Source organism: Danaus plexippus (assembly GCF_018135715.1).
Source record: "Danaus plexippus chromosome 22 unlocalized genomic scaffold, MEX_DaPlex mxdp_33, whole genome shotgun sequence".
Classification (NCBI taxonomy): domain Eukaryota; kingdom Metazoa; phylum Arthropoda; class Insecta; order Lepidoptera; family Nymphalidae; genus Danaus; species Danaus plexippus.
In genome coordinates this window covers 1,181,342-1,193,859 of record NW_026869856.1, presented here as the reverse complement: position 1 = coordinate 1,193,859, position 12,518 = coordinate 1,181,342, and the positions used below count along the sequence as shown (strand labels likewise).

Genomic DNA, 12,518 nt, shown 5'->3' with positions numbered 1-12,518 from the left:
TTAAAAAAAGATACATCTTAATTTATTTTTAAAACAAGCAAATGCATACACACTGGCCTACACACACACCCACACACCCACACACCCACACATTCGCACACACACACACACACAACGATCAGTCGTGCTAATTAGTTTTGTGATCTGAGATTGATTAATACAAAGTTACTTTTATATATACACTTTCACTGTAACTGTGTAATCCTGTAGTGCTCTTAGTATTGTTTAGTTATATTTTATAATGTCATTATTATAAGCACTGTAGGTTTACTGAAATAAATAAATAAGTAAATATTTTTTTTTGGTGTTACATAAAAACAGATAACAATTATTCTCTACTTACAGTCAGATTAAGTAAACAATACATATATTGTATTATTTAGAAAGAATAAAGGTCTTCTGTGCCCTGGTGTACTTAAAAATTGTATAACATGACACAGGGCCTTACGTATGTTAATATTCAATCTTAAATATATTATATCGACCACGCAGTTAGTAATAAATCAAAGAGATTTCGTGGATAGTATGAAAAGTTAAAAGCCTTGTTAAAAGATAAAAAATAAACAATAATACAATTCATATAGAATTGTTTGTTGAACAAAAAGTTCGTACATTATCATTCGTTTAACAATATTAGTTTTTATCAAATCATTCATATTTGCTAATATTTTAACACGTATGCAGTATAAGATGTTTTTCTATATATTATTCTATGTGACATATATTAAGCCTTTTTACAGTCTTTAATTAAAAATCGAAAGAATAATAATCAATTCAAATTAATCATTTATTTTGAAACTCACTCGTCATAATGACAACGAAGACTGAAGTTAGTCCTCGTGAATGTTGCCAGATAAGAAAATTAAATCCTTAGATTCATTGGCTTCAGATATTTTTTATTTCAAATACAAGTTATGACATACATATAACTACTTTAAATTAATATGTATGACTATATATGTGTACGCGATTTTTATTAAATATAAAACATTTAAAAAAATTACTAATTTCACACCAAATGCACTCATTTTGGTAGTTTACGAAAAGTTACGGCTTCCCCTTTTTATGATGAATTCGTATTGTTTAACAATACAAAACAGAATACAAAATTTAATTATTATTATATATAAATTTAACCTTAAACACAACTGTTTTATTATACACATTTTATTACACACACATATTATTATACACATTTTAATATATATATATATATATATATATATATATATATGTGTGTATGTATAAAAAACAATTAGGTACTAATCAGTTTTTTGGTTCGTAATCCTATAACGGTAAGTTTATAAACACGTATTATATTGATATCTCGGTGAAAGTGAAAGTCGCGAAGCAAGCGCTACACACTATATATATAAATAATACTATATTATAGTAATTCGAACGCAGAGTATTGTTTTGTTATGCAATTTTATAACCTTTGTAATATATGTCCTTTCTAAGAAACGACAAGAATCGTTTGAAAACTATTGACTTATGCCGGTTTAATAAAAATGTGTACAACATTTTGCTCTGAATATTTTTACTTAATGTTTTATTAAATTATCATATGTAAATTTGTTAATGCTTATAGGTGATAGTGAATGAAATAACAAAACAAAGGAAACGAACCAATGACGTTTATAACAAAGGGACTGTCACAATACTTCCGCTTTCCAACAAAATTACCTTGAAAAATTTTTCTCTTTAACATTTTGTATTAGTAGGCTTAGTACCCGTTACATACGAAGCGTTTCCCGTTTGTCACTCAATAACCTACGTTAATACTATAATGTGTGAAGATTTATTATGGAAAAACTATTACCGATTACTTGTGGTGAGCACATTCTTTATTTTTGTTCTCATCTTAAAGATAGAGTGTTTATTTCGTATATTCATATAAAGTATATTATATAATTTAGTAATTAATATGTTATCTATTACTTAAGTTTTCTAAATCCTAAATAAATAACCAGGAAACAAGATCTCCTTAAACTTGCCTAGAATTTTATGTATCACTGTACTTTTTTCAATTTTTCCGAGTAGTTTCTAAGTATTAGGATAACTTGCAGACGGATAGATTGACGTTTATTTAAAGGTCAATACTGATTTAATTTATATTTTATAATATTTTTTTTCAATAATAATATGATTATATAATAGTGTACGTTCTTGGCCTTAAAAGTTGACCTTAATTACAATAAACAACCTTCATTCATGTTATTTAATTTGTAAAATCATAAGTCTGATTCTGTTGAAAAATAGTAATTTAAAAAAAAATAAATTTCTTAAAAATCTCGTTTGTGGTACAGCTGCTTCGGAGAGATACCAAAATTTGGCAAGTAAGGATTTAATAAATATTTGAGGCTAAAACCACTGCTCACTCTTCCAAGATTAATAGTTAACAGAAAAGAGGTTTGTTAAAATTTTTGTAAATATATCTTATTATACAGTACAAATAATTTATAATATTAATAATTACTAATTTCATTAGATTACCTTATCTTAATAATAGATTGTTTATTTTTAAACTTTGATATTACTCTAAATCTTGGGTTATTGACCAATAGTTTGTTGACTTAATATTAAATCATTTACTTAACGACCATATTTTATCACGAAGATAGCAACCGGTGACGTGGCTCCGTACGTTTGTTTCAAAAAGATTATAATCATAACATAATATCCGCTAATGAAAAAAGGAGGTTTTATAATTCGCAAAATAAATAACTTGCATTTCTTGATTCCGTTACGAGTAAGAGGTTCCATATCGCGCAGTCTTATACAAGCGCGGCTGGAAGTCACACGAAAAAAAAAAGATTTCAAACCGTGCACAGATAACGTAAGCATTTATAAAGAAGTATTACACTAAAGAGGTTCCATATTATATATAAATATAAACGCGAATAGATAAAAAAATATATTCCTTATGGTACGATAACTTGTTTGTAATGGAACGGTATGTGATCGAAGAAAGTGAGATTGTTCAAGTCAAAAATATTGTTTTGAACGGTAACTTAAAAGACGTGGATATGGACACTGGAAGAATATTGGGATTGTTGCCCGTGCTTATAATACTATTGGTGATATTTATAAGAATAGCGTTCGTCATTTATAAAAGCGCTGGTGAGTATTTGTATTGTATTATATTGTATTTAAGAATTTAAATCTTATTTTGATATTTATATTTCAAGTTAATATGACATTTATATTTCGTAATTATTGACATATTGAATGATCTGAGAAGTTCATCAATAAAAAATATATATATTTTTTAAAATTTGATTTAAGAATAAAAATGATTATGATAGTTATATTTAAGGGATATTTTGAATTGATTTTTTAAGGCGTCGATTTGACATTTGACTAAATATTTTTTTATTATTCCTATTTAGTTAACATATATATATATATATATATATATATATATGTATATATATATATTTAAATATAAAATAAAAACAAAAATTTATCTTGATCATACTGTCATATGTTTCAAAAATTTGTGTCATCTCTTCGTGATTCCGATTCAACTTGTTTTGTCATATTTTATCTGTTAAAAATTATTTTTTTTCTCGGCTTTATAAACAAAATATTTTTTTTCTGTCAATCTTTTATACACTGAAGATATGTTATAAGTTTTAAAATGTATTATTTAAACTCTTATGTTCTTAAAATTTATTTCGAACATGATGAATATTTCTTAGTACGAGTTTTTATAGTAGTAGTTTTTAGATAGCTGTCTGCCTAAAATCTATGATAATTACAGCTTTTTCATTTTTATTTTTTTTTAATTTGTATGTTTCTAATTAAACTCAAACGATTCGATTCTTTGTATTAATTTCAATATAATTATATTTTTTTATTAAGAATTTCTTTTTCAATATTGAATAGTATTTCAGAGGTCAATTGTATTTTAATTCATTAATTAAGTTAACCTTGCGTGGATTTCCGAACGTAATCCTATTATGTGTCACGTAGACAGAAGTTGTCCGAGAAGATTAAATATTTATAATAAAAAAGGTTCCATAACCTATATCTGTAATACGTTATATATATATAATTAAAAGTAGCTCTTAAATATCTGAAGATAGAAAATACCCATTTTTATGTATTATTTTTTTATGATATACATGAGTTTTTCATTAGTAGTAAACATTTTAATATAACTATGTATTAATGCTAATTCCATCACTATTTGTTAAGACATTGTTAGAACACGGTTTTGAGGGTAGATATCAAATGACAAGATCAACAGTCGGACAATGTAATCTCGTCTCCGTTACATCATTTAAAGTAATTTCGAAAAGGCTGCAATTATTAAGGACTTATATAATTAGGATCAACTATATTTAAAACTCGGATCTAGATTAGCAAGTTAAATATAACCTGATTTTTTTTTTAAATAAATTATAAAATTATATTTTGCATTGGTAGCATTCGAAATTTAAATATGGTTGGTCGTTTTAAATGTGGCCTTCGTCCGGGCAAAGACGTGCACAGTATATTCTGCCAGTGTCGTGTTGAATGGAGGAGACGCGATCAAAATTTAAATGTAAACAACGCTTACATTCATAACTGTCAAACTTTCAAAATAGCTGTCAAAGTTTCAACGATGACATATAATAAAAAAACACGGACTATATAATATATATATATATATATATATATATATATATATATATATATATATAATTCTGGGCAGTAATTTTTAATAATAAGAAATCCCATTAAAAAAATAACTTTGCTAATTTATTTGATATAACTTATGTTTGTATACATTTAACTACAAGTTAATTATTTTTCCGTCACACAAAAATATATTGTCAAGTCGTCTTATGTGCATACATTTTGTTCAAATATATGACCGCATGATATCGATTTGTTAATGATAATGAATTTTAGCGGTTACGTTTTTATAATTAAATAATATTGCATAATATTCTCTATATAACTTTTAATATAAATGCGTTTACTCCTAACAAAGCTGCATAGTTTTATTTCGTCACACTTAACTAAGAACGTAGTTTTCAACTGTTCGTGATACACGAAACTAAGTTTTTCGGATACTGCGCGTTTTTCGTAATTTTATAACTACATAATCCCGACGTTTCGGGTCCTATACAGCATCAATTATCACTTTTTCATCTCGTCTGTCCGTGATCACGGTTGCTGCAAAAGGAACCGAAACGTTTGGGTTATGTGAGACGAAACTTCTCATCATTCCATGGATTCACCGTGCTGGTGTCGGGTCAATCGTTGCAGGGAGAGGGGCTTCAACAGTGCCTGGGACTTGCAACCCAGGTGTAGCTATAATGTTCCCCTATCTGATCCTATCAATAATAAAAAACACGAAGTATCCAAAAAAAATAAATTGTTAAATTTAAATAATCACACGCGAAAATCTTAGATATCATTTCCGTGTTACAGTCATATTTGGCAGTTCGTATTAAGCCTTTGGCACGAGACAGATGTCATGTGATTCTGTTACTGTGAAATAAAACTTAGATAAGATTTTCGAGAACCAATCATGAAACGTTTTGTTTCCAATTGAGATTTTAAAGCACTTTAAACACATCAGACACAGATAACAAAGATATATCTATTAGATTCTTATAATAAGATATGTATTGTAGATAAGTTATTTATAGAAATATATAAAAAATAATGCAGAATGTATTGTTCTTAATAAAAGCTGATGCGAAGGCCCATATTAACGTAAAAACTAGTTGTCACAGAATACACAAATATAGACAGAGTATAAATGGGAATTCCTTCTTGAGTTCCGCTTTCTTGATGAATAGGATATTAAGTCATATCCTTACTTATGGAAGCGAAGGTCTTAATTTATAGACCCGTATGATATTCTTGGGAAACTTTGATGTTAATGAAAGTTACAAAATATCTCTTTCCTATAAATTTATATATGTATTAACGTCTATCAAATTTGTTCCACTTGAAACTGGCGCTAAAAAAAATAATTTATATCGAAAATAAATATTGAAAAATAGATTTTAACGTTCCAAAAATATTTATACAACAAAATATGCAGGACACAAAATTATTAATTAGTAATATGTATATCATTAGCGGATATGATGTTAAATAAAATTACGATTTTTTAAAGTTATGCTACGCGTGTTTTATTTATCAAGATGAAAATGTCTAATGTCAGACATATTGATCTCGTCTGCCCGTGATCACGGTTGCTGCAAAGTGAAAAGTAACCGAAACGTCGGGAGTATGTAGTATGTAGTTCAAAATAATAAAAAACCCGCGTAGTACATTCTAAATACTTAGTTTCATTTAAATGAATACTCGCGAAAATCACGTATATCATCAGATGTAAAGTTATTTATTTTAAATATCTAAATTTAATTAGAATTGATTGAGAGTTAGCGGTCATGACACCTGTCAAGTTGGTGGCATAAATATTTTAGATTTTTATAGCATAGGATTTATATAACAAACACGATGTTAATATTATAACACAATAATTTTAGCTGAAAATTCATACATTTATTTTAAATTTTATATAATATTTAATATTTTAATATTCATTCGTTAATGAAAATTTTAGATATTTGTGTTTTTTAACGCCAGTACAAAGTTACATCGTCTATTTGTTCACGACCTATCATGAACGCAAACTCTGAGTGTCCGGATTATAATAAGAGTGGCCTATCGATATGAACTAGCATTAAGTGTTATTTTAAGTAATGATTACTCCATGTTAAAAGGTTTTTTTTTTTTTTAAATAAACCTCTCTATTTTCTACTTTCCTTAAATAAAATTTCTCGTTTTATTCTTATTCTTTCCGGGAATGTCTTGATGTGTAAGACATTGTTTTGATAGCTTCGAAGATTTCTTGAGAGGTTTTTTTTGCTATAAATTCTTTCTAGAACAATTTGTTCGACTAGCTAGCTGGATAGTTTGTTAGGTTTTCGGAGATAATTTGTTCGTTTAAAATACATTCTTAAGGTTAAGATATTTCGATTACTTACTGATGTTAATAATTCGCAAGTTTTTCGAATGTCTTCTGATACTTGGGAGCAATTTCTAAGTCTTTATAGAAATTACTTTTAAAAGCTTTGAGATGGATTATTAATATATAAAATGTTCTAGACTAACCATTGATATAGTACTTACAGTACATATTAGTATTGGTTTTCTAAAACCTATAAGTATATTAATATTAATGCTCTAACCTTCTTCATGTGTGAAGAGGGCTTTGCTCAGTAGTAGGCAGCAATATCCTGATGATGATGATGATAGAGGATATTTACTGATTTTTGAGTGATACCATAAAATTAATTTCATATTCTCTAATCATAGCTTTAATACTATTCAAGGTTTTGTGTGGATATTTTTTTAATTTTGACTAGACAGATCTTGACTGTATTTCCACCGATTTGTAGATGGATATGAAGTAATATATTATATTGTTGTACGTATCGTTATTTTTACAGGGTTTTATAACCCGATGTCATGTCTCCAGTAACAGATATAGTTATTTACTAATTCTCTATTGAGCATTTTATATAAAGAACAGCAGTTTTTGACAAATATCATTCAAGTAGGAGGTTTTTTTTTGATGAAAATAAAATACGAATTTTAAAACATTTTTCATTCAAACATTAGAATGTTTTTAGACAAACAAATGTTTACAATGATAGTGAATGCTATCAATACAATATATATCTATATATTAAACATGGACTGAGACTATTTATATATAAGCAAAGAAGTGAATAAACAATTTTATATAAATTCTTTCAATCCCCAGACATATGTGTCCAGCATTTTGTTTACACGAATATACTTCTAGAAATCTCTTCTATAAACACACAATAAGTCATGCTTGTATCAATATTTAAATAAAGTTATTCATACAAAAATATTATATCTCAAAAGGAACAATATTAACAAACCACTGAAACATTTCAGCTATTTCCGTTTTGACGGAAATATATATATATATGTACATATGAGGTAACTATTTGTTTACTCAAGAATATCTGATAATTGGGTTATGTTTACCAAACGGATTACATGTAATCTAGACACAACAAACAACTTTTTAATCATTTCTGTCTCATTCTGAAATAATCATTATAACACTAGTTTTCGAACGAGGATTCTCTCCTACAAATGAAAAAAAAACATAGTATAGAAAAGTTGTCTATGTGGTACTTAAAAATCATTACTTACGTCTACACATAGTATATGTATGTATAATATTATATAATATATATTTGTTATATATACTATTGAAATATAGTGGATTACATAAGTAAAAACATGATGTGTTTGTAACTTGAGGTTTTCCCTACTGATAAGGCTGAAACGATTTTCTCATAATATGTGTTATTTACACGAGATATTGATTTAATAACTATTTAATCGCTATGCGAGAACATTTTTTTTTATTTTCTATGTTTTTTTTTTTGAAATTTATGACAAAAAAAAGTAAAATATTCCTCTTATTAGATCTACATATGCACAGATATATAAAAAAAAAGAAGCAAATCAAGGTCCGTCATATTTCTTATGCATACATGAAAATAAGGTCATCTTACCTTAATATGAAAAAATATTTAATATTAGTAAAAATAATAAAAAAAAAAAAAATATTACGAAATGGAGTTTAGAACGTATTATATTTCATAAAGATGTGTATGACTAAATATGCACATGCATGCAAACGTTGAAAATCTTTGTAAAGCTTATGATAATGAAACGTGGACTTCTTGTAAACTGACGATTAGTATAGTGTATTAGACAGACAAACTCCAATACGAAACCGGTAATCATAATATATACATATATATAACCTCTTTGGTCCAGTCTCAACCTGTTTAATATATGTCATTTTAGGTTTAAAAAAAGGCGGGAATTCTTATAAGACTCGTCTTTTTAATAAGTTTGAATATTATACCAAAATTATAATTGCTTGTTGATGTTAGCAATATTTTTCAGTGATTTTTGTCCTTATTTTTATCCTTATAATGGAGAATTCAACACAATCTTATAAAGAGGAGTTTTAAAAGTAGTTGCAGCACCTGTGGTGAAAGTTTTTGTATCGGTATTGCTATATAAAAAGTAATCAGAGAATTTAGTATATATATTTTTTTTATAGCAGGTTATTTATCTTTAAGGTTTTGTTGTCAAAACATCAATTTCATAATTAAATATATATATATATAAAATGTCTTATAAAAAGAAAATTATACGTTTTTTATCTTTTGTTTTTTGGTTTATATCTAAAAGTATGTACATATTTTATATATTATATATTCATTATAAAGTAAGGCTACTGATGAAATTATATTAATATATAATAATAACGCACGGATGCCATGACTTTGTTAAGATAGAGGATTGTAGGTTAAAGCGTTTATGACTACAATCAAAGAGATTTGCAACTGAATTAATTGGTTAATACAACTGATAAGATAGAGAATGTGTGTTAAGCAAAGGTTTACAAATGTAAATCTTTAAAGTCCACAACTTCTTGTCAAAGTATATATTTAAAAAAAGAGGTTTTATTTATTTTTAAAAATAATAATATTATTTATATTTCGAATTAAAATCAATAGAATGGTTTCTATGTTTTTTCATTGTCTGGATAGTGCCTGATTATTGTTGTAGCCTATGGTATATATATAATAAGAAAAACCTATTTACTCTTGCATCGAAGACGTCTGCTTGTTTGGTAAAGAGAAAGACAGATTATAAAACTTTTAACAAGAAATGAGATCGAAGACCCTCGCGAGTATTCATTTAAAAAAAACTAAAATTTTCGAATTACTACGCATTTTTATTATTATTTTAAACTACATACTCCTGATGTTTCCGTTACTTTGCATCAGCCGTGATCTCAGCAACGAGATGTGAAGAAGTTTTCATGAAATTGGAAAATATTAGTTTTTTTTTTAATAAGGAGTTTTCACTGACTTGGAATTTCCTTGAGGTTAGGCAAATGACTTCGAAACACACTTGTAAATTATAAATAAATCATTAAAAATCTATTAATATCGTATGATATGATGAAATTTTATGAAATGACTTATAATCAAATATTAGCTCATCATTCATGATAACGTGGAAACTAACTACTGTTTTATCACCTTTTAAATATATCGTTTTGTACAACGCCATCTGTTGATAACGTTGATAACTTTTGTTTTTACCCGCGTTTATTTAAGTAATGGTTTACTTACCCTACAATATATTGATCTACCACTAACTAGTGACATGTGATCTGACTGCTTCATTAAAAGTTAGGAAAGAACTTAAAACATTTTTCTGACGTGAAATTTAATTATATCTTACCTTCTAAATGTTTAAATATACCTAATATGTCCCCGTCATATATATGAAGTGTGTACATTTTGTATTTTATTAGTTTACACAAATGTACAAATGAAAGTTCAGCGTTCGGATACTTTTACTAATCATCTTGACTTTTGATTCGGCGTTCTTTTTTAATATTTTTCCCCACTTTGCACACTCTGACGTTACAAATTGAAGATGCTATACATTTTAGTATATTTTAAAATATTACTTACATTACTCTTTTAGCTTTTCAGAAGCATTTAACAAAAATCTTTTTTTTTTTTTGACAATTTTACTCAGATATAATCCGGCCGATCAGAGTTTGCGGTTCTTATATTTCGTGCTCGATTGGACAATTTAACTTAGAATTGATTTTTTTACGGTAATAATTTAAATAAATACCTAATATTCGTCTTATTAAGGAGTGGGAACATTAAATAAGAATAATTATGTTACTAAGCATTAGAACTATCACCAGGAGATAAAATTATTAATAATTAATTAGTTAACCATTATAAAACTATTTCTGACAAAAAGTCAAAACTACATCAAATTACAAATTTTTACGGTATATCATCTGTTTGTTTCTCTGTTTGTTTTTATAAATAATTGTAGTCGCATTTTGACATGATAAACCAGCTTTAAAAAATATTTAGCGCCATCTAGTGTCCATAAATGTAAATTTACTTCACTAGATAGTTCAATAAATCCACGTTAGATGGCGCTTAATAAAATCAAAACAACCAGGCTTACGTTGTTATATTGACAACAAAATTACAAGTCATAAATCAATTTAGATTATATATAATATATTAGTCATCTTGAAGGGTGGTCAAAATTGGATTTCAAAATTGGACTTAAATCAAATAGATATTAAAAGCGACACTCCTTCGAGGGCTGACTGTGAGCATTACGTCAAAGCACTTTTGAATCCTGTATCCCGATACGAAAACCACAGATAAGATAATATCTAATAACAAAGTGGTGTAATGTTTAGTTATAAGTAAGGCGTTCCGTTTTACGTGCAACAAAAGAGTTTGAGGTTTATTATATTTTTTTAATTATGCCTTAATGATGAATGCTGTCCAAATGGAGTTCTCAATAATAGTAGCTCTGCCGGCAGTGATTGTTATAACAGTTTTCACATGTATATGTGTTAGGTACTGTGTGATTATATTTTGTGGTAAGTAAATTTTTGTTATTTATTAATTCAAAAAATCAGCATATTAAACGATAACTATTTAAAATTAGAATGACATGTTCTATATATGAAATAGAAAAAAAAATTTTTGGATTAAAATATAATATGCCTATATATATTGCATTATTTTAAATATATATAATTTAAATATGTCTTAGTTGTCTCTACGTGTGGGTCGAATTCAATCAGGCTGGGTCGGTCATAAGTCAAGTGGATAATTGTATCCTGTGCAACGCCAATTCAAATAGCGCTTTAAAGCGCTTTTTATGTTTTTTTCAAACACCTTTAATATTCGATAAAATCCTTTAGTGAAATGTTTTTTACTTTTGATACGTATCTTTCTATTCTTAATTACTTATTTTTATTTATTTTATCTTTCTATGTGTTTTATATTTAAATTTATTTTATAGTTTTTAAATGAAGAGCAAAGGAATCATATGTATATTAAAAGTCTGTCTGTTTAAATATGTTAACACGGTTTATGAGTACATTATTAGGAATTTAGCACTATGATGGCTGTTTATATAATATTACAATGTAGGCGTTTTTATTAACAGACAGGTGGTACGGTTGACAAAATAAATCGCAGAAAAATAAGAAAGAGACAAACTAAATGAAACCACATAATTACGTGAGTACTTTCCTTGCCTGGTGTGGAATTTGATAATATTATAATATTGAGATTTTTATTTACAATATAATTTGAATTGGATTTCCAAAGAGATTTTCCCTTCTCCATTTGAGAGGTCTAAAATCTAAATAAATAATACTAATATTATTCGGATTACTACGCGTATTTTATTATTTGTAGCAACCTAATTTTGCAGCAATCGTGATCAAAGTTCAGCTCCGTGCTGCAAAGTAAGCGAAATGTCGGAAGTATGTGGTTTTCAAAAAAATAATAAAATACGCGTAGTGTACCGAATAATATTAGTTTGTTTTAAATGAATACTCGAGAAAGTCTTATTTTTTTTTGTAGATC

The 12,518-nt window shown here is 27.0% G+C and overlaps 1 protein-coding gene across 4 annotated transcripts in view; it reads left to right on the top strand.

Annotated features, from left to right (window-relative positions):
• The window catches only part of LOC116773631 (uncharacterized protein DDB_G0286105-like), a 36,699-nt gene that overhangs the window by 3,425 nt on the left and 20,756 nt on the right, over positions 1–12,518 (top strand). The window contains exon 1 of one of the 4 annotated variants that reach the window (XM_032666117.2): positions 2,806–3,123. The exons of 2 other annotated variants lie outside the window; for them this stretch is intronic. In XM_032666117.2, coding sequence (XP_032522008.2) covers positions 2,949–3,123 — 175 coding nt within the window. In that variant the 5' untranslated portion in view covers positions 2,806–2,948. Of the gene's footprint in view, positions 1–2,805; positions 3,124–11,363; positions 11,519–12,518 lie in introns of those variants that run through there. One more of the 4 variants, XM_032666121.2, reaches the window with a different exon arrangement.